Consider the following 24,590-nt stretch of genomic DNA (forward strand, 5'->3'; position numbering starts at 1 on the left):
TACAGTGAGTGGATCCGCTCCAGTGTTGTGATCTAATGGAGGTGAATCCTCGAGGTCCTCCAGCCACCAGGCCCTTCTCAGGAATCAAACAGCCCCGGGCTTGCTGATAGTAATCCATGGCTAAGAAGGGGTTAGGACTGGCGGTGAGCCCCACCACATCCACACTTTCATACATGGTGAAAAAATAAGAATCCGACAATGATCCCCAAGAGAGAAATGTTTATGTGCCGTAGCTCCAAGGTCCAACTCCAGGTCTTCAAAAGTGGGACAAGTCGTGTTTTTAAAAAAGCTGAGATTAGCTAGATTTACAGAAGAGCTTCTAATGAAGTCGTTTTGTTCTGGAAATGTTCTGAAAGTGTGTTTATTTAGTGTGTATCTTTATGTAAGGCTATGTGAGTGTGTGTAGCTTAGCTTAGTTTAAAACCCAACCAAACTCGACCACAGTCCCTGTGGGAAAACACACATACACACACTCACTCTCTTACACACACTCTTTCCCTCACAGTGTTCAGTGTAACAACTTGGCTCGTCGTTGCATAATCATAATATTCACATAATTATGCGTATTAGCGTTTAAAATATATAATAAAACAGTGATTTTAGGAGCCGCGTGCATTTAAAAAAGTGCAGCAAAACAAAAAGTGAAGGCGCTAGTCCAGCAAACTCAGCAGCTCATGCAGAAGCCCCTCAGCAAAAACAGGTTTAGCAGCAGTCCAAACGGTGTCCGCACTCCATCACAGCCTCTTCGAGCTTTTAAACATAAAATCCGGGAAAATCTTCAGCGCGAAAATAATCTTTATACGGTCCAAACTCCAGCCGCGGTAAACTAAGGCAGGCTAACGCTAATGTTAACCTAACGTTAATCCCCCCTCACACCGGTCCGCACCGACACACAACCTCTCCCCGTCTGTCAGCAGAAAACCCCGGTAAAAACCGAGCAGCCCCGAGTTTAACTTCCTCCTCGTTTCCCTCGGCTTCGCTTTTAGCGCTGGGCGGCTTCGGTTGAAGGTAAATTCGCCGGTTCTCCGTCTTCCGCTCGCTTTTCCTCTCCAGCCTAAAATCCCACACAGCGCAGACTGACGAGAAGCAGCAGCTGCGAGCAGAGCTCCGCCCAGGCCGCGCCCCTTCACCACACAGACCCGCCTCGTGCACACAAAGCCCCACCCACAGCGCCTTTACTCGCCTCGGATTGGCTGCTGAACAAAGCAGATTTTATATGGCAGCGCCACATAAAATGGGTTATATATATTAAGCAAGAACATTTTTTATATAATAAATATTTTACGCTTAGTAAATAAAAAAATCAGAAAAAATAATAGAAAAAAAAACATGAAACCAGCTGAAATTCTAATAAATCCACAAAACTAGTGCACTACAACAAAAATTAACCAACTTAACTTCCAATAAATACACAAATAAAAAAATAAAATAAATAAAAAGTAGACCAGACAAAAGGCTAGACCAGCTAAAATTCTAATGAATTAAAAAAATAATTAATTAAATAATAACTAATAAACTACACAAATTAAATAAAATAAAAAATAGCGGACCAGAAAAAAGTTAAACAAGCTGAAATTCTAATGAATTACAAAAAAAAAAACATAAATAAATATATAGACCTGAAAAAAAATAAACCAGATGAAATTCTAAGCAAGTACACAAATAAAACAATTTTAAATGTTAAATTATCATTATTTTATAATTATATAATATAATTATTTTAATTTATTTGATTAATTCTAATTATTTTATACATTATCAATTATATAAGTCAATGCATTTATATATGTATATATACAAGTGTAACAAAACAAAGTCAGTGGTTAGTGGTCAGAATTATTTAAATATTTATTTGTTAATAAATTCACTGAGATAATTAAATAAGCATAGCTTTACAGATATTTTCCTTAAAGGGACCAATACTGTATACCAGTTTTTATCAGTCCTGCCTAGAAATCTGACAGTTTTATTTGCTTTAAAATGACATAAACAAAGCTCCGACTCGTGTGTTTTAGTGAACAGAGTTAAATAAAGTCAGGCTATGGCTGCTGGATCAGATGGAGCCCTGACACACAGCCGTTTAACTGCAGCTCTCATAACAAGACAATGAATAGTCAGGCCGCGACCTGGTGGCATCCGTCAGCTCACCACTCCAAGGTTCCTGCCAGGCACTGATAGCTCCATCCATCAGAGTGGCGATGTATTAACCTCTCCATATTTTCCGCCTTCAGCACTCACATTTTTGTCCTTGACATGCAATACATAGAGTATTGATTTTTCTCCTTCGTCTAAAATATTAGCCCTCGCACAAAAGGCGGCACATCCAATAAATGCACCTTCATTAATGGACGGGTCCATTTTTAATCCGCCCTGATCTGAATCACACCGGCAATGAAACGGCCCTGAGTGCCACCTCTGATGGATACGGTCAGTGACACATGCTTTCAGTCTAATGATCAAATACGGGTTCAGTATAATTCCACACAAACCACTTAACTCGTTTCACTCAGGGGGTCAAAGGTGGCGGTGTTAGCCGGAATGAAACAGCATTAGCAGCACATAAATAATAGAAAAGATACACTGAATAAAGGGGTGCACTGAACTGATGTGATTCCACATGAATAAAACATACTACATATACAGTCCATGAACACCATTTTCTCTGTGAGCATATTTAAACACGGGAAGATTTGACCTTCCCTGGAACAGCTCTGAGAGATGGAGGTCATCTATACAGTAACTAACCACAAAATGAAGTAAAGAAGTTATTTTAGTCTTTTATAATATACTCTACTGTAAAATGTAGTTGAGTCAATATCTCAATATAACATGTCTAACATGACATTGCTAGCATAACAAACAAACCCTGTGTAATACTCTGAATGTACACAACCTAAAAAAATAAAAGAACATTAACCCTGACCTTAAAGTACCGTATTTTTCAGATTATAAGGCATCAGTGAATGTCTATGCTAAGTAAACAAAAAAAAATTCTGTTTATTTACAGTAAGCTTAGATTTCCAATATTTCCAACAGCGCGGTTAGCAGCAGCGCTAGCCACTGTTAGCAGCACTTAGCGCTAACAGAGGTGCCCTAAGTGTTTGGCCAAGCCAGGGCAATATTAGCTAGCGGTTCGTCCCACATTGTTTTTGCACTGTAAACTTGGAGATTATAGTCCGATATACGAAAGGGGCTGCTGTGGTTAGCGGCTAATGCTAATGCTACTCCAGGCTGGAGAACTAAACTGAAACTCCTGTATAATGCTGTACTTCAACAAAATGGCTTTACTGCACTTTACAACCTGACTGCTAAAATTCATACATAAAGTGCATCGGATTTTAGAAACTAATAATAATAAAAATCTCACTTAATATTTTTAATTTTCTCTCCATATTAAGCTATGGTAAAGCTTAAGCTGTTCACTCTGTCATGGAAAAATGTCACAGCAATTAACATATTGAAAAAAAAAACCTTACTTTCAAAATAAATATATAAAAACATAAACCAAGACAAAAAGTGTTATGTGTCCGAAGCACAATTCTCCAGAAATTATGACACTAATATAATAATAATACACTATACTATTTTAAAGAATAATAAACTATTGATTATATTGATTAATTTAAACAGATAAACAGAGAATGTGCACTGTTTTAGATAAAGCAGCTATATTGATATATATTTTATATTTAAATAAATAAAATACTAATAAAATAATACCACTACACAATATCTTTTGCAATAGTTATATTTTTGGCGATATTGACAAAACATTGTTAATTTTTTTTATTTTATATGTTTTATTTGGTACAGTTTCATACAATTAATATTAATATTATCTACACACATAAGAGCAAACTCCCATTGGTCCAACACTATACACTGCCTAGCCAAAAAAAAAAGGTCACCGCCTGGATTTAACTAAGCAAATAGGTAAGAGCCTCCCATTGGAAAATTACTGCATGAGTGATTGACTGATGCAGTGAGTAGCTTCTCATTTGTTAAACATCCATGTGGAAAGTGGAACCACGTAGAAACATCCTGCGGTTGTGGAAAAGATGTGAATCTGTTCAGAAGGGTCAAAATAATTATTTTGAAATTGTTCTTAAAAAACGGGTTAAAATCTGTCCAACGCATAATTAAAAAGTGGAAGGATAGTGGAGAAAAGTCATCTTGAAGGAAGAAATGTGATTAGTGATCACTTAAACATTTGGTGAAATCAAAATCAAATGGTAGAAAAACACAGTGTGAAGGGAACTCAAGTGATCGGGACTAAACTGCTGTGTAGCCTAAAGAAAGCCTCTTATCAGTGAAGCTAACCACCAAAAACACTTCAAGCTAAGGAGCTTGAAGATTGGACTTTTGAGAAATGGAAGAAGGTCATTTGGTCTGATGAGTCCAAATTTACCCGTTTCCAGAGTGATGAAGCATCAGGGTAAGAAGAGAGGCAGATGAAATGATGCACCCATCATGTCTAGTGCCTACAGTACGATCCTGTGGGGGTGCGGCTATGATCTGGTGTTGTTGCAGTTGGTCTGCAGGTCTAGGTTCAGCAACAGTATGTGCTGAAAGAATGAGGTCAGCTGACTACCTGAATATACTGAATATAGACCAGGTTATTCCATCAATGGATTTTTTCTTCCCTGATGTCACGGCCATATTCCAAGATGACAATATCAGGATTCATGGGGCTGGAATTGTGAAAGAGTGATTCAGGGAGCATGAGATCATCCTTTTCACACATGGATTGTTCAGCACAGAGTCCAGACCTTAACCTCATTGAGAATCTTTGGGATGTGCTGGAAAAGACTTTGCAGAGTGCTCCAAATCTCCTATCATTAATACAAAAACCATGTCCAGTTGAAACCCTCTCAAAGCTCTGACTCATTGATTCATGGACTCCACAAGATCTCTGAAGGTGTCCTGTGGTATCTGGTTCCAAATCTAATGTTAACAGTACATCTTGTAAGTCATGAGATGTCATGAGAAGTTGTGAGATAATGCCTCTACTGTATATGTATCAGTAAGTCTTGGGCGCCCATGACCCTTTCACCGGTTCACCAACCAGTTGTCCATCCTTGAAAAATGTTTGGATGGTACTGACCACTGCAGATACTGGGAACACACCTTGTGGACCTGCCTGATGTTCTGGAGATGTTCCAACTCCAAGCCAGTTGTCTAGACACCAAAGTTTAGTTCTTATCAATGTGCCTCAGATTCTTACACTCAACTAACGGTCAAAAACTGACTGTTCACTTGGTGCCTAATATATCCACCCATTAACAGCACCCACTGGAACCAAATCATCAATGCTATTCACTATTTCACTGGCAGTGGTTTTATTTTAAGGCTAATCAGTGTATTTTATTCATTTTATTTGTGTAGATATGAATTAAGTCATCTCCATACGTGTTCATATTAACTCATCCACAGTCTGGCTTCAGGTGGGCACCATTAAACACAGCGTCCCGCCCTACGACCTTGACTAAACCAGCGCCGCTCGACTCAAGGACGCGGTTCTCCGACAGCGCGGTAATAAAGCTCTCGCAGTAAAGATAATGGCGCTGAGACGATGCACGCGGTGGCAGACGGCCTGCAGAAGGAAACATCATGCGTCACTCAGATCACCCTGAGTACAGAGTAATCACCACACAACACAACAGATCCCACAGCGGCAGCAGCAGTAATACACGTGCACATTATGGTCTGAGACTGGATTTATATCACATGAACCTTGGTAATCAAATCAGATAAGTGGGTACACAAGTGGGTCAATAATCAGATTTTTGATTTGCAGCCAGCCAATAAACTCACAGAATAATATCATATCTTCCACAGTTTTTAGGCTTTCTCGGTCACATGACATTGCATTTAGTAGCTCCTTCATTTCCACTCGCTGTTTTGTTTACATGGATCTCCATGGAAATGCACACCAAAAGTGTAATTTCAGTGCGAAGCAGTGGAAAAATAGCTATTTTATTAAACGCGAGGTGATGAAATTTAGAGATGTGAGTCAGGACAGGACTAAAATTTCCGGAGGACCATGGAGTTCAGCGAAAACAAGTAGCTAATTCTGCCTGTAATTTTCTCAGAGGATGTTTGAGATGGTTGGTTGTTTGTTGGGGTTTTATTGCCACTTCAGCACATATTTGGCTATTTGTGGCATACACTTGGTTTTATATATCCAGACAGAGTGAAGTTATTCAAGGGTTATAGCAATCTCACTACATATGTATTAAATTAGGTGAATATTTCCTGGTGGGTTTTTTATTTTCCAAAAATGTCTTTTATGTTCTTTTTCTGGTAGTAAAATTGTCTTATATGGTTTTAAACAGGACAGTCGATGAGGATGTGTTTCACAGTTAGCGGGATGTTGCACGGTTGACAAGATGGTACATCATCCTTTGTTATAAAGTGTCTATGTGTTAGATTTGAGTGACCTATGCAGCACCTTGTGTAGATTGTCTGATCTGATCTTAAATTGTGCTTGAAGATTGTCCATCTTAACAATGGATGAATATCATGCAGTTTATTGCTGAGCTCTTGGTCCCACTCTTCTTGCCATTTGGATTTGATAAAAGACTTTATGACGTAAAAGGGTCCAAAGGTGTAATTGAGAACTTGGTCTGAGAAAAGCACATATATGATCATTCCAGACGGGAAAAATTCACAGAGGAACCCGCATAAAACTGAAAACTATCCCAGGACCCTCTGAGAAGCTAATCCCATCCGGATAGGGATAAACATTAATTAATACTTTTATTACTCTACTAATTGCATGAAATGGTTATATTTATATCAAATAAACCCCAAACATCTCACTGTGTTTAACACATGGAGTAGCAACATTAACATCAGTAGATCAAGTAGAAGATACTAGTTGCACAGCTGCACCAAGAGATGTGTGGGTACGACAGAGATGCACGTAGCGTATGCATAAAAGCAAAAAGACGCATGAATTCAGATTTGACCGTTCACATTCATGTTGTACATCCATGGATCGGATATGTATCTGATTTAGGACCACATACTGTATGAAAGTGACTCAAATCTGACTTGAAAAAAATCGGATTCGGCATGTTCACACAGCCATGAAAAAATCAGATGGGAGCCACATTGAGCAGAAAATCAGATTTGAGTCACTTCAGCCTGGTAATGTGAACGCAGCCTAACAAAAACATATGGAGACACCGTGTGTGTGTACGTTCAGCATAGCAGAGCTGCAGACTGAAGCAAATTAGCGAAAGTTCTCAGTCTGCTGAGCTTCTGGCAGTTAGGATGAGAGCTCCGCCGCAGTGCATGCTGGGACGGAGGGGGGCCGTGGGGAGGCTGTTAGGAATTCAAAGACTTTATGGCAGGAGGAGGAAATGCATGAGAAAACCTGCCGGCAACATGAAAGGGTTCAGACTATTTATTACCTTCAAACTCCCCTCCCCCCACCAACCAGAGCCGCCAGTCCCACCAACCCCAGCAAACCCCCAATCCACCCTCCTCCACCCCCCCCCGACCCCCACCGACCCGTCCTCAAATCAGCATGAAAATGCTCCATCCTTCACTGTCCTCTGAACATCATTGTTCAAGCAACTATCACTTCCATCACAATCCCAGAGCAGCTGACCTTCCGCGACCTCTGCTGAGCGGCGTGGAGAGATGAGGAGATGTCCCCAGCACAGTAAACACTGAATATTAATCCGTTTATTTACGTCAATTACTCCATTAACGTGCTGAACAATGTAGTTTATTCTCTGACACACTGATTCATCAGCAGATAAAGCTTATTCTTAAATGAGAGGTTAATCAATTCAGGATTAAAACTGTAAAAAATAATATATAAACAATTATCCTAAAATCTGAAGATGAAAACTTTGAAAACATGTTTTGCTTCACTATTTACTATCAAAATTGTCTGAATCTTTCTCCTGATATTATACATTATTGCGCAAAATCTTTAATTCACATGTTGATTTTAGAATTAATTAAGTAGTGGTGTTGGTTAACAAAATAATTCTGACTGAACACGACAATATTTTGCTTTTAATATTGGGTACATAAATGTAAATAAAAGAATCAACATTAGATTGACAAAATTAAATTATATTTATATATTTATATATATTTCATTAGAATTTCCGCATTGTAAATGAATACTTAACTCACCCAAACTATGAAGAAAAACATATGGAATTATTTAGCAGATGAAAAAAAGTGTTAAACAAACCAGAATATGTTTTATATTTTAGATTCTTAAAAATTATAATAACAATATTTATATTTTTTTAATATATAGTGCTTTTCTAAAACCTAAAGACGCTTACAATCATTAGTAGAAAGAAGATACAGATATTCAACATACAGACAATACAAATATAACATTTGCAGTGGAGCTTTAACATTAATCAAAAGAAAAACCATACGTAAAAAAGAATAGATGCGTTTTAAGATTTAAATTCTTCAAATTAAGCAACGCTTGCTTAGATAGAGACACCTTTGTACATCCTGGCTGGATTTTCTCAGTCATCTTGATGAGGTAGAGTCACCTGAAATGATCAGCTTTCAGTTAACAGCTGTGCTGAACTTCAAGTCAAGAGTTAATTACTTGAAGTTCTTGTCCTCTTTAATGTGTTTGAGAGCATCAGTTGTAAAGTTGTGAAGAGGTAGAGTTACAGGCATACAGTGAAAATCTCTATTTGAGTAATGTTCTAATCCACATGATGATGGCAATAACTATTTAACTAAGTAAAGAAAAAATGACTTTAAAGCAAAATGAATGCCAGTCAATCTGAAAAATTTCAAGAACTTTAAAAGCATCCTTAATTGCAGTCGCAAAGACCATCAAAACCGTTATGATTAAACTGGCACTCATCAGGACCGTACCAGGAAAGAAAGACCAAGATTTACTTCTGTATAGAATAAGTTACCAGCCTCAGAAATCTCAGACAAGAGCACCTAAATGCTTCACAGAGTATTTTGTGTTTGTGTTTTAACACTTGTGTTTCTTTATAGATTAAAGATTAAAGTTTCAAGATTCAAAACGTTTACTGTTATGTGCACAGTAAGGAACAAGTTTCCTTGTACAATAAATATTCCTTCTTTGCTCCACGTCAAGTATGCCACATAAAGAGAAGAATACAACAATACAATAAAGCAACAAATAATAAAATAACTAAATATATAAATTAAATATGTAAATTAAATTAACATCAGGAATAGCAATACGTACATGATTACAGTAATATGTGATATGGATATTATTTACAAGTAAGAACATGATTATCTACAGAAATGGGATTTGACAAAAGTGCAAAAGGTTTAGTAGTGCAATCATAAATATTGCTGCAGTAAAGTGAACATATGTCTTAGAGAAATGTCAGTAACATGGAAACATGTAGAGAGTTAAAGTGCAGGGTTATTTCTGAGGTTATTTTTGAAGAAGGAGTTCTTTAATCTTGTGGTTTACCATTTCACACTTCTATATCGTCGTCCTGAAGGCAGAAGTGTGAACAGTCAGTGAACAGGGTGTGGGTAGAGTCTTTAAGGATGGAGAACTTTAATTATTTATTTACAATCTAGAAAAAAAAAAAGAAAAGTCCTTTTCTTGTCCATATAAAACACTTTTCAGTAGTGCTGTGCGATATGACGATAAATATCGTGGGGATGATAGAAAAGTGTCTATCCTGCTACTTACCCTATCGTGTCTACAGTAATTTCATCAATTATTCATGCAAATATATAAAATAGGCTACGATGCAATGTATTGGCGTGGTCACTTTGCATAAACTCAGTTTATATAATAAAGTAATCTTTGCAAAAAAGAAAAGCTTCATAATGTGTTTTTTTTGTTTGTAAAATGTTAATTGAGTTTATTTTGATAAATCAATTTAAATACTTGTATAAATAAAAAAAAATAGCTACTGCATCTACCTCATCTGTTTTCATTTGATACATATATATTGCTGCACTAAAAGGTAGTAATTCTCATTTGTGAAAGTTGGGTTTAGTGTCACTTTGAAATAAACCTGGAAAAAAGTAAGCAATGATATTTAGCATATTTTTTGAAGAATAACTGAAAACTTACTCAAATGTGGTATATCATGATATATATCGTTATCGTGATATAAAAAATTCCATATCGTGATATATGATTTTTCCCATATCGCCCAGCACTACTTTTCAGTACTACATAAAAATCCATTATCCTCTGAGAGTCAGCTAAAATCTTTCATGCTGTGCTAAGCTACCTTTAGCAAACAAGCTAATTCTCCCATTAGCAGCCTTAGCTGTAAATCACCAGACTGTACTAACTCTGATTCTGCTGCGAAATCATCGTAAAATCCATTAATACGTTTTGTTTTTTATGGCGGTCGGAGGGACGGGACGAGACAAGCACAGCTTGTCTCTGTATTCCTGACTCAGCCACTATTCCAGCGCTAATGCGTGTAGCTGAGGTTAGCATATGGTGCGGATTAGCTACTGTGAGACGTTCCTCCAGATGTGTGAGGTTTAGGGGAGGCGGTGTGCAGTCTGGAGGACGGCTGATGGTTTAGCTGCTGAGATTAGGCCTTGGTTAGTCCTGCTGTAAGTGATAGTACTGAGGGATTTACTGCTAGGCTGCATTTGATGGATGGACCAATAGAAATGCTTCAAAAATGACTTTTTAACATTGACTTTTTTTTCTTTAATCTTAAATTTTGGAGATTTTTGATCAAGGTTTTTGCAACATGACATTATACTATAGACTGATCAGCCAAAACATTAAAACCACCAGCCTAATACATAGTTTATAATTTAGCTGTGAGCCCAATTTGGCCACACCCACTGGTGCATAGTGACGTCATTATATATTAATTTTATGAAAAGTTAAATGAAAGAAACTCATATTTTTAATAGTGAAAAAGTCATGTAGACAAAATTATACAAATTAAATGACATTAAAACAATATTAATTATTAATCTCTTGCCTAATTACGATGAAAATTAATAATTAAAGCTAAATTAAGTGCAATTATGCAACCTGATTCCTCACTAAAAATGCCTGGTTTTACTTCTTATACTCTCCATATTTCTGAACTATGAATGTTTGTGGAAACCGTTACCTTTGCTCACACAGATGTGCATATATATATATATATATATATATATATATATATACATATATATATATATATATATATATATATGTATATATATATATATATATATATATATACATACGTATATATATATGGCAGTACTTCTCTAAAGAGAGTAGACACACTGTGTGTGTGTCTGTGTGTGTGTGTATATATATATATACGTATATATATATATATATATATATATATATATATACGTATATATATATATACACACACACAGACACACACACAGTGTGTCTACTCTCTTTAGAGAAGTACTGCCAATAGAATAGGACCCTGTGGAGCATATAAACGTAATCCTATTGGAACCATGCCTAATGTAACGCCAGACGTGGGCTAGAGGGGTATAAATCCCCCCAGTATTGAGCTGTGGAGCAGTGGAACTGTGTTCTGTGAAAAGATGGTGCTCCTCTATCCAATACTGCTGGGATGAACCGACCCTTACTAATGATCTTGTAGCTGAATACAATCAAACCTCACAGTAATGCTAATTTAATGTCTTGTAGAAAGACTTCCTTGGACAGTAGAGACAGTTACTCCAATACAAGCAGAATAAACTCATATATATATATACCGCTGGAATATTATCAAGAGAAAGATGGATGATCACAAGCCATCAAACCAAGCTCAACTGCTTGAATTTTTGCACCAGGAGTAAAGACATAAAGTTATCCAAAAGCAGTGTGTAAAACTGGTGGAGGAGAACATGCCAAGATGCATGAAAACTGTGATTAAAAACCAGGGATATTCCACAAATAAGCATATAAATAGCAAAATAATCACAGTATAATCCTCTTAGTTCTAATAACTTTAGGTATAAGCCTTTTTTCAGTGTTCTTCTAGATTTAAGAACCATTTTAAAACGTTTACATCGCAAAAAGCGCAAACTCCTCGGAGTGACTGGTAAATCTGGTACGCGGCTGTGTCCTGATGGGACGGTGATTAGTGTTAGTCTCTGTATGGTGGTCAGTCAAGTCCACGCTTAAGGCCTCACACCACCTGTCCATGTCTACAGCATCCCCACATGCTGCTGACCCACTGACCCTAAACAACAGATGTACACACACACACACACACATACACACACACAGAAAGCAGGGCATTTCAGGCTCAGTGTGTCTGTGCAGCATGTGTGTGTGTGTGCGCACAAGTGTTTGTGCATATTTCAATGAACAAAAGGTTTAAGGATTTTTAATACAAAAACTAGAAAAGTGCTTTTCCTGTAAATAAAGTGCTTTATAGCGAAAGGTAGAAATACAGGTATTTTTTCAAAGTGGTTGCTATGGGCCTGTTCTAATTCTAGTTTATTGTAATGCTTTTGCAAAGTGATGCTAAATGCTAAATCGGTGCTATACTGTTGCTAGGTGGTTGATATGGTACTTTAGGTGTCTGCTATGGTGTTGCATAAAGGACAAATCCAAAGTGAAATGTACTTGGGTGGTAGTGAAACGTGATACAATACAAACTTTTATGCAATAGCCAGAGGTGGAAAAAGTACTGAAAAATTGTAATTAAGTAAAAGTACCTTACCTTTGCTAAAATTCTACTCGAGTAAAAGTAAAAGTACCCATCTAAAAATCTACTCGAGTAAAAGTAAAAAAGTACTCAATTTAAAATTTACTTTGAGTAAAAGTTATATAGTTACTTTTAATTATTTGATGTAAAAAATAGTACAAATCTTAAATTAAATAATTATTCAATTAAATAATTTGGACCTTTCAGGCAGTATTTGTTCATTAAAAAAAAACATTAAAAATCATACCAAACAAATTGTTGGTCGGCGCATGCGCAGGGCTGTAAAGAAGCACATATCGATGGGTAGCATAACTCGACAGAACACCGGTTTCCCCGAGCCAAGCACACAGACCCCAGGCTACACAGCTGATTCACACAGCGTCTCTCCCGCTAACCGTAATAAACACTATTGGGAAAAGTTCAGCTGCGTTTTTTTTTATATTCAAACTATTTTTTTTTCCCTAGCATTTCATTTTTTACTCAGTAATTGGGAGTTTTCCAAAGTAGTGAAGTAAATTACTTGTGTCAAAATGACCTTGAGTAGAAGTAAAATTACCTAATTTAAAAACTACTTTAAAAATTACAAATTACTCATAAAATCTTCTCAATTACAGTAATGTGAGTAAATGTAATTAGTTACTTTCCACCTCTGGCAATAGCTCACCATCATTCCAAAATACAGCACTGTTAGCCGATGCTCCGAACAGGCTTACAATAGGTATAGTGTTCTCCATGAAAAGAAATCACTATTTTTTACACCATTAACCCATTCAGACCCTGCGTCCATGTTTTTTTTTTATGTTTTGTTGCACATATGGCTAATTAAAGTAGTTTTTACTAATTTTATGTTTATGTTTATATGTTACAACACTTTTATCATGTTAATGTTAATGTTTATGGATGATTTGTGAAGTAAAATGGTCAAAATCAAACCTAAAATAAAAATGTTAAACACAGGCATCCAATGCAATTAGATATATAAGTAAATTGTATTTCATTTTTATGCATATTTCTATTTAGACTATTAGAGTCTTCTTTTGCGTGCATTGCTGACAGAAAACAGCATTCTTATTTATTCTTATTTTTCACTGCAACATAATTCAGGCCAGAAAGTGTTAATAAGCTCTAAGTAGCTCTACATTCAACATTGGTAGAATTCTGAAGGCCCTGACATTTAATACGAGGCTTTGAGAACTTTGAAAGTAACATTTCTGGTAGTTTTCTGGAGCCACTGGTACCTTTTTTCCACCAACAGCCAAATGCGGGTGCCGGAGCCGGTTCCTGCGAACCTTTTAAGAACCGGCCCGTGTTTTTACTGCGTATGTGAATGTGGGCATGTTCCAAAAAACGGAAACAGAAGTCTGGGTTTGTCTCAAATCTCCTGCGTTAGTTTCTTTGGTAGACCACTGTTGATTCATTTTCAGTTTTACCTGCTTCTGCTGCTCTTAGCTGAAAACGGCGGTAAAGTTTATAAACTCCTTTGCGATGGTGACGCTTGAACACCTCTTACTTTGGCTGCTTACATCACAAGTTCGCTGGTTCCAAATCAGCAAGATTGTGGGACCAGAACGGCACCAACTTTTTTGGTCGAGAATCTGTGATTTTGTGGTGGAAAAACGTACAGAACCGTTTGGAAACTGTGCACCATTATCTGTACCATGCAGGTGGAAAAGTGCCCTGGGACTCCTAACCCTCCTGTTTATGTTAAGGGTCAAATTGACCCTGGGAAAAATAGTTAAAAGAAAATTTTTCAGTATGAAACTGTAACGCCACAGACGGGAGTCGGACGCTCGCGGTAAAAACAAAATGAGGCTTTATTATTAAGCACGTAAGCTGATAGCGTAGTCAGATAACAGACGTGGGTCAAAGCCAGAAAGACAACCAACCAAAACATCAGAGTCGAATCACAAACCGAAAACGAAACCATTAAACAGAAGCAGAGTTCAATAAACCAGAAAATCTCAATACAAACAGAACAAAAGGGTAAGGCAGAAACGTAGTCAAAAACGAACAAAACAAGGGTCTTACACGGAAAATATAGACAGGAAAATAACGCTCAGTATATCGCTGGTGAAACAGGGAAAATACCTTGCGAAAAACGCGACAAACAGACAGGTATTTATATCTAAACTAAATTACTAACACCTGAACACAATCTAGAATTCCGGTGACGTAGAACGCACGAAAGAGCCGCGGTTGGCTGAGTCCGAACACGTGGTGTTGTCAGGAGCATGCTGGGAGGTGTAGTTCCGGACCGGGGATTGTCCATAGATGGGAACGGCAGAGTTAGAGATGGGAACTACAGAGTCTGTGGTAGGCGTGACAGAAACTTCTTCTGCTTGCCTTAATTAGTGCAATCAACATGTAACATGTAAATGGTTCATCTCATATTTACAACCACCCCCTGCAAAAACAAAAGCTAAAACAAAATTGCAATGTTATGTTTCAATGTTATGTAAAAATATTGTGTTTTATATGTTGGTCTTTCAAAAGTAATAAAGTAGTGAAACATAAAAAAAAGTTTGAACAAGTATTTTTTTTAAATAAAAAAAAAACAAGTGAATTATCCTACTTGAACCATTACCTGTTAAACAGTACAGAACACTACTGCACTAAATATTAATGAAATAATTAGTAATGGAGCTAGTAGTGAAAAATTCACACTTCCTGTTTGTTTGTTTTTTTTTGTTTCAGACATCTTTTGGATAATTAAACATGCACCGGGTCAAATTAACCTGGGAACAACTTTGCTGTTTCTGAAAAATGAACATAACAGGAGGGTTAAGTTGACTTAGCATGACTTAATTTCAAAATGGCAGCACCCAGAGAAGCTGCTTGAGCTTGGTAATGATATAAACATATCAATTTTGTTGCATGAGCAAAGCTATGCCCCTATCACTACCATTGTAAGCTTATTGGGAGCATCAGCTAAAAGTGCTGTATTTCAGAATGCTAGAGGTGAATGGAGGCGAGCTATTTGATAAACGTTTCTATTCGTTATCATGTTTCACTAGAACCCAAGTCAATTTTGCATTAGATTTCTCCTTTAATGGCTACTAGTAAGCTGTTGTGGTGAGACACACCCAGCATGCATGCTCTGATGATGCTAAAAGGTTATGTCATACCACAAAACTGCTATGGTCTTGCTTGGACGCTGCTAGCTAGAATTATTTGGGTGACTGCTAAGGCAGTTTCTATTATGTCCTACAGTAGGTGGTTGCTGTGTTGTTGCAGGGGTTGCTGTGGTACCCTATGTGCCATACCTGAACTGTAAAAAGAGTTTACAGAGTGTTATGCACAGGTTTTGGCATACCAAGTTAATGTAATTTTTTATTACAGGTACAGGTAGACACTTTCACTGAGCACTGACTTTATGTTTATGTGGGTTTCATCTAATGTTATATAGAGTTTATCACATATAGACACTCTGACTGACCACTGACTTTATGTCTTTATGTTTATTTGGGTTTAGTATTCTGATGTTATATAGAGTTTATTACAGGTAGACACTCTTACTGATCACGGACTTTATGTTCATTTGGATTTATTCTAATGTTATATAGATTTTATGACAGGTAGACTCTCTCACTGACCACTGAATTTATGTTTATTTGGGTTTATTTTAATGTTATATAGAGTTTAGTACAGGTAGACACTTTCACTGACCACTGAATTTATGTTTATTTGGGTTCATTCTAATGTTATATAGAGTTTATTACAGGTAGACACTGTTACTGACCACTGACTTTATGTCTTTATGTTTATTTGGGTTTATTCTAATGTTATATAGAGTTTATTACAGGTAGACACTCTGACTGAGCACTTATTTGAGTTTATTCTAATGTTATGCATAGTTTTACAAGTAGACCACTTAGCTTGTGTTTATTTGGGTTAACTCTAAAGTTATATAGAGTTTATTACAGGTAGACACTCTCACTCATCAATTACTTTATGTTTATTTGGGTTTATTCTAATGTTATATAGAGTTTTACAGGTAAACACTCTCACTGACCATTTATTTGGGTTTATTCTAATGTTACACATAGTTTTACAGGTATATAATTCCGCCAACCACTCTTTCTATGTTTATTTGGGTTTACTCTAATGTTATATAGAGTTTTTTTACAGGTAGACACTCTCACTGACCATTTATTTGAGTTTATTCTAATGTTAAACATAGTTTTACAGGTAGATAATTCCGCCAACCACTCTTTCTATGTTTATTTGGGTTTACTCTAATGTTATATAGAATTTTTACAGACAGACACTCTCACTGACCATTTATTTGAGTTTATTCTAATGTTACACATAGTTTTACAGGTAAATAATCCTGCTAACCACTGTTTATATGTTTATTTGGGTTTACTCTAATGTTATATAGAGTTTTTTTTACAGGTAGACACTCTCGGTAACCACTGAGTTTGTGTTTATTTGGGTTTACTCTAATGTTATATATAATTTTTACAGGTAGACACTCTCACTGACCATTTATTTGAGTTTATTCTAATGTTACCCATAGTTTTACAGGTAGACAATCCCGCTAACCACTGTTTCTATGTTTATTTGGGTTTACTCTAATGTTATACAGCGCTCCTCCAGTGGTCAGTGATGCACAGCAGCAGATGTGATGGTTTTGGCTCTGTTTTGAGGGAAACGGGGGGTAAATGTACGAGGGAAATGTGCAGCGCTGGTTCAAATGTTAATGGGCCATCCGAAACGCCATGCTTAGCCAGCAGGTTGGGGAACAAAAGGCCCATAGAGGTGCAGCACGCCAGGGCTGGACATGACAAATGCTGCTGGGAGTGGGACAAGGGGCTTCTGGGGCTGATCTAAACCCACCCAAACCCACCAGGGGGGCAGTGGGGGTCACCCCATCATCATCACCATTTCAAAGAGGGCTAGGGTGAGGGGGCTTTTCGGGGGAGGTTGGGTTCTGTTGACCCCAAGTCACCGACAGTGGACCATTCCATCTTCTGCCAATGGTAATGAGATGAAAAGATGTCCCAGCAAGCCCCCCATCGCCAGACCCCCACCACCACAAAAAAGCACACACTGGAGTGACTGATTACTGTGTCCCATACACACATAGTACACACATGCTTCAGTGTCTTGTAGTGAACTCTTGTAATCTAGTGTAGTGTCCTGTAGTAAACTATAGTAATCTATATATAATACTGGTGTAGTGTCCTGTAGTAAACTATAGTAATCTATATATAATACTGGTGTAGTGTCCTGTAGTAAACTATAGTACATATATACTGTATAAACTATATACAGTACCTCATAAAATGTTGTATTACACCTTTTGTGGGACAACACTGAAGATATGACACTTTGACTCCATGTAAAGTAGTCAGTGCAAATTTCCTGTGCCCTCAAAATAACTCATCACACAGCCATTAATGTCTTAACCGCTGGCAAAAAAAGTGAGTACACCCCGAAGTGAAAATGACAGAATTGTGCCCAATTAGCCATTTTCCCCCACAGTGTCAGTCATTAGTTTTACCAGGTCTCAGGCCTGTTAAATTTGTTGTTTTGTGCCCAAAATCTCTTATACTGGCCACTGGATATTTAACATGTCACTTCATGGCAAAAATAAATCTTTGAGGAAACACCCTAAAACTAAAATACAGCAGTTTTCCAGGACGTGTTCCACTCAGAACAGGCCTCGCCAGGGTCGAACAAAGAAGTTGAGTCCACATGTTTAGTGTATTTTAATATACAGAGATTGTCTTTAAAAATCGATGCATCATAAGCGCTGCCAGTATTGCTGTGGGAGGTCATCCTGCAGTGCTCAGACCACACGTCACACACTGCATCAACTCTCTCTGCATGGCAATGTCCCAGGAGAAAGCTTCTTCTAAAGCTGATGCACAAAAAAGCCTGCAAACAGTTTGCTGAAAACAAGCAGTCCTTCAAGATGGCAGATGGCAACTGCTTAGCTGAGGAAGCTGAAGATACAAGTGATGGACTTGCCAAAATATGTTTTTAGACGTAAAATCTATTGAGCATCCGTGGGGCATCCTCAAATCGAAGGTGGAGGAGAGTAAGGTCTGAAACATCCTCTAATCCTCCAGCTCCTTGATGTCATCTTGTAGGAGTGGAAGAGGATTACATTGGCAACCTGTGAAGCTCTAGTGAACTCCATGACCAAGAGAGTTAATATTGACACCTTTCCCAGTGGTTAAGACATTAATAAAGTGTCATTTAAAGCCCCCCAGTACTGGGCGGTGTATCAAGGGAACATCAGGTGTTCTTTGCACTGATGGAGCTCCTGGTGTCCACAAACCTTTGGTGATGTTATGCAGTGTTGTGCGTGAACGAGTTCAAAAGAACGCGTTCATTGAACACGCTCACTTTTTTGTGAACTGTGAACGGTGAACTGAACGCAACACATAATTCTTTAATAAAGAACTTGAACGTGAATTTGTTCACATTATGTGTCATGAACGGCAGACATCCCTGTAAATGAACGTTGGCTAGAGAGCGAGAGAGAGAGACAGAGAGAGAGAGAGAGACCAACGACGAGAGCGCGGAGCGCAAGGGCGCGAGAGAGAGAGAGACCAATGACGAGAGCGCGGAGCGTGAGGGCGAGGGCAAGAGAGAGAGAGACCAACGACGACAGCGCGGAGCGCGAGGGCAAGAGAGAGAGAGAGAGACCAACGACGAGTGCGTGGAGCGCGAGGGAGAGAGAGAGATACAAAGAGATACAGAGAGAGAGAGAGAGAGACAGACGACGAGAGGGAGAGAGAAAGAGAGAGAGAGACCAACGACGAGAGCGCTAGGGTGAGAGAGAGAGAGAGAAAAAGAGAGAGAGAGACCAACGACGAGAGCGCAGAGCGCAAGGGTGAGGGTGAGAGAGAGAGAGAGAGAGAGAGAGAGAGAGACCAACGACGAGAGCGCGGAGTGCGAGGGAGAGAGAGAGATACAGAGAGAGAGAGAGAGACAGACGACGAGAGGGAGAGAGAGATAGAGAGAAAGAGAGAGAGAGAGAGAGAGAGAGAGAAAGAGAGAGAGACCAACGACGAGAGCGCAGAGTGCGAGAGGGAGAGAGAGAGATACAGAGAGAGAGAGAGAGAGAGAGAGACCAATGACGGGAGTGAGAGAAAGCGCTGCAATTTAAAAAAATGGCTAGTGGAAGTGATGCACGGAGACAGACACCGATTCTCCTTATGAACATTTTCATCACCTGGTAAGAAACCCACAATTGCAGTGTCATGAGCAAATATCTACAAAGAGCAGTTTCAAAGAACGTATAGTGATTTCTAGCTTGTAGTGTGAAAAAAGTATTTATTTGAATATCTCAGGAAAAAAGTAAAATAAACTGAACTTTGAACTGGTTCAGAATTAAAATTGTGAACTTTGAACGTGAACTGTTCACTTTGAGCATGTATGAACTGAACTTGAACTAGTTCAGAAAAGCTGTGAACTGGCACAACACTGATGTTATGTATGTTTTTTATGTGCTTTAATAAGACAGAGATGAGAGGCCTTTCCAATCAGGCCTGTTACTTTGAACTCTCTCTCTCTATCTCTCTGTCTCTCTCTCTCTCTCTTACACACACACACACAAACACACACACACTTACATACAGTAGGAATTCTTTCTAAAGGGGGCAGGACCTAAGGCCTCAAGAATTTGTTACATCAGATACAGTGACGAAAAACAAAAGCCAGTGATTCTCCATGCAAGCAGTTCAAGAGCAAGCACACACACACACACACACACACACAAACGTGAGCCAAGCCAGTCGCAGAGGCTGGTAGCTTCTCTATCTTATCAGAGCACCCCCCAGCCCCCCGTGGCTGTATCAGCAAGCATAAAGAGCATCACACCGCTTCAGTGACAATACACAGGCCGCTAATGCTACAGCTTAGCCACTCAGTCCTTGCATATCAAAAGGGCCTCAAAGTGTGCTGGCAAAGCCCCCTGCTTTGCATACAGATACCGGGGGGCTATTGACAAATCGATTCTAGCAGGCCGAGGACCTCCAAAAGAAAAAAAAAAAAAAAAAAAAAAAAGGCCGACGCAAATCCTCCGCTTAATCACTAAAAGCCCCACTAAAGCCTTTGAAACAGGACAGAGACGCCAGTGGCCTCGCCGAGGAACGACACAATGGCCTGGAAAATGCTCCATTATGTCCGCGTGACCCTCCACTCCAAGTGCACTGACCACATTTGAGGGGGCAATTAACCCATCTTTTACAACCCCGCCCGCGCCAACAACCCCCTCCCCTTGCCCTGATTCAATTACAATACAGACACACAGCATTCCTCAAAGCCTTTCGCGCACTCGTACGGGCTGAAAGAGGCCTAAACTCGCACTCCAGTAAAAGTATCATTCCGTCAATTACATAATGAGCAGGGGTGCAGCAAACAACCCCAGACTACAGCTTCATTCAACGCAAACGCCTGTGTTATCAAATGACCCCCACGTCTTAAATTAAAATTAAAATAAAAATTAAAAGTGAGATCTAGGAGAGAGACAAAGTGACTGAGTGTCCTGGTTGCTTCTCAGAGCAAATATTCGAAGCAAACTGCACATATATACAGCTCCGGAAAAAATAAGAGACCACTTCAGTTTCTTAATCAGTTTCTCTGATTTTGCTATTTCTAGGTATATGTTTGAATAAAATTAACATTGTTGTTTTATTCTATAAACTACAAACAATATTTCTCCCGAATTCCAAGTAAAAATATTGTCATTTCAAAGCATTTATTTGCAGAATATGAGAAATGGTCAAAGGTACAGAGCTTTCAAACCTCAAATAATGCACAGAAAACAAAGTTCATATTCATAAAGTTTAGAAGAGTTTAGAAATCTAGATTTTTTTTGGGAGAATATCCCTGTTTTTTGATCACAGTTTTTTTATGCATCTTGGCATGTTGTCCTCCACCAGTCTTGCACACTGCTTTTGGAAAACTTTATGCGATTCCTGGTGCAAAAATTCAAGCAGCTCAGCTTGGTTTGATGGCTTGTGATCATCCATCTTACTCTTAATTATATTACAGAGCTTTTTCATTTTTAAGTGGTCTTTTCAGAGGTGTATATTGCTTAAAATATACTGTTTTTACGATGACATGCCACAGACACATTAAAAGTGTATTTGTTTAGGCCACGTGCAGCTGTTTAGATCTCACTCACTCAAATCACACTTTAGTTAAGAGTCAGAAATTGAGTGTGAAATGGATGTGTGGTGTAGTGAAACATCCTAGTCGAATAGCCCACCTCTGCTCACCTCCAGCATTCCCAAATACAGCAATTTAGCTGATGCTCCCTACAGACTTACAATGTTAGTGGTGGGGGCATAGCATTGCCCGTGCAAAGACATTTCTTTTCACACCTGTAGTTTGTTTCTTTGGTCTGGATCAGTTGATGAGTTCGTTTAACTGGAGCGTTCTCTCTTTTGTTTGGTTTGGTTTTACACTGGCACAAACCTAAATGCACCAAAATGCGCACCAATAAACCATGAGAAACAGGCTGTGTCCTCTGATTGGTCAGAACTGTCTGGTGTGGGAGGAAATACAAATAAAAATGAAAAAAGTAAATATAGCGAGAAGATTCAGTGTTCCAGCTCTGAACGCTGAAACGCTATGCTTTTAAACACAGTGTTTGGACGTGCAGCACAGATGTAACTGTTAAACATAGTAAACCGAGTAACGTGGCCGTGAGCAGAGAACGCTGCACAGACCGCACGTGCATGGACACAGCGTTTGTTCTTAGCTGTGGTAATTAATATATCAGTATAAACTGCACCTTTTTACGTGAGCAGTTTAGCTCAAATAAATAGACTACATTAAATAGCTGGGTTGGATCGAGAGCAGATCACATTCTCACCACAAGTGAACCGCTCCAGAGTTCGTTTGGAGCCAGGCCGAGACCACCTCCTTACCCGAGTGCGATTTCTGTTTTCACACCTGCTCAATCAAACCGCACTAAAGTTACAAACAGACCATAGTTCGTTTTAACCAGACCAAATAGTGCTGGTGTGAAAACGCCCTTAATTGTCCTTTAAACTGGCAACAAATACTAAGCATTAACGTTGTTGTCTGTCCCAATTCTGTGCCAAACCCTAACATCTTCTTTGAGATGTACACTTTAATAGAGTTGCCAAATAGTGAGTAATAGTGTGGGTAAGTGTTTAAGGTGTTGAGATGGAAATTGGGACATTTTGTGTTTTTGCAGGCTTTCAGTTTAAAAGACCTTCTGCATTATCTTCTTTATAACGTCTTTATATAAAACAATGTTTCTCAATCCTGATCCTGCACCCTTTGCCCTGCACACAATCAGCTCATTAATAAGTCCTCTTAGAGTAGTAGCAGGGGTGAGTTAAAGCAGATAAAGTTTGCAAAATGAGCAGGACAAGTTGTTTGACTCATCATGTAGACTCTAAGTTAGGAGTTAATACTTTGTTAATACTTAATTTTTATGTTTAGTTAACAGCTTGCTCAAATTTTCTCAAAAAAGAACAAAATATAACAAAATATGAAAACTTACCATATTGTATTATAAGGCACACTTAGAATCCTTTAATTTTTCCAAAAAATGTCAGTGCGCCTTATAATCCAGTGTGTGTTATGTATGAATTTTACCAGTCAGGTTGTAAGGAGCAGTAAAGCCACTCTGCTGAAGTACAGCGATATACAGGAGTTTCAGTTTAGTTCTCCAGCACTGAAGCTGGAGCAGTATTCGCATTAGCCGCTAACTGCACTAAGCGCTAGCTCTTTTGCCATTCAGAGGTGAGCATTATTGACCTGTAGCCTGCTGCTGTAGCCCTGGCTAGCATTGCTGGAGCAGCATTAGCATAAGCCGCTAGCTGCTAAAGCTAATGCTGCTGCACCTAGCCTTAGTGAAAATCTGGAAATCTAAGCTTACTGTAAATAAACCTAAATGCGTTACTTAAAATAAATAAATACATTTTCAGGTGAGAAATCTGTGTAGATTACCATCCAGTTTTGTTTGAAAATGTTGAGAAAATGTTGTTTTTCTAATTCAGCAGAAGATCTAATAAATTAGAAGAAAAACATGCCGACACCTCTGTTCCTTACAAGTGTTGCATAATGCGTGTGCCTTATGTATGAAAATGGACCAGAAAATAGACGTTTGTGGATAGTGCGCCTTTTTATCCAGTGTGCCTTACAGTGCAAAAAATATAGTACTTTTATTTGTTTACTGTAATTCAACACATAATAAAAAAATTGGTCTTTTGTGTGAATATTTTGTGAAGAAAAAAATGACTGAATGATCAGAATACATGGTATATTGGTTATTTTTGGTCATATCGCACAGTCTTAGTCTGAATGTAACCAGATACCACAGGACACCTTTATATGTTTTGTGAAGTTCATTCATCAATGTTTTTGTGGCATGAGGGGGACCTATACCATATTAGACAGGCACTTTTAGGCTGTTTTCACACCTGTAACAGGGTTCCTTTAATCTGAATCAGTTATCAAGTTTGTAAATTTGGAACATATCCCCTATGTTTGGTTTGGTTTCACACTAAGAAAAACCCATATTCTCTTCACTGATTGGTCAGATCTGTATGGGGCGGGGTCAAGAAGTAAATACAAAAGAAGGTCCAGTGTTCAGGACAATTGGAGCTTTCACTGCAATTTAACATGGAGCAACAGCAGAGATTACATTAATTCATAGCTGTAGTAATTACCAGAGCAGTTGTTCAGGTTAAGCTACACTTAACTAAAACTTTAAAGTGTTCTAGTTAAAACCTGTGGAGTGCAGGTATTTGGGTAGTCCGGTTGGATCGAGGTCAGATTATGTTCTCACCACAAACAAACTGCTTCAGAGTTCATTTAGAACCAGAGTGTTTATGGAGCATGATCATGTTCACACCAGCCCAAACAAATCACATCAAATCACACACACGCCTGAAAGTGGACCAGAGCTCAGTTTAACTGAACTAAAAGTGCAGTAAATTG

The 24,590-nt window shown here is 38.3% G+C and overlaps 1 protein-coding gene across 2 annotated transcripts in view; it reads right to left on the minus strand.

Annotated features, from left to right (window-relative positions):
- The window catches only part of rarab (retinoic acid receptor, alpha b), a 218,251-nt gene that overhangs the window by 50,401 nt on the left and 143,260 nt on the right, over positions 1-24,590 (minus strand). Inside the window, exon 1 of one of the 2 annotated variants that reach the window (XM_007234428.4) lies at positions 4-1,087. The exons of the other annotated variant lie outside the window; for it this stretch is intronic. Within the exon in view, the coding sequence (XP_007234490.2) occupies positions 4-175 (172 nt within the window). The 5' untranslated portion in view covers positions 176-1,087. Of the gene's footprint in view, positions 1-3; positions 1,088-24,590 lie in introns of those variants that run through there. 2 annotated transcript variants of the gene reach the window in all.

This window comes from Astyanax mexicanus, chromosome 19 (genome assembly GCF_023375975.1).
Source record: "Astyanax mexicanus isolate ESR-SI-001 chromosome 19, AstMex3_surface, whole genome shotgun sequence".
NCBI lineage: Eukaryota > Metazoa > Chordata > Actinopteri > Characiformes > Acestrorhamphidae > Astyanax > Astyanax mexicanus.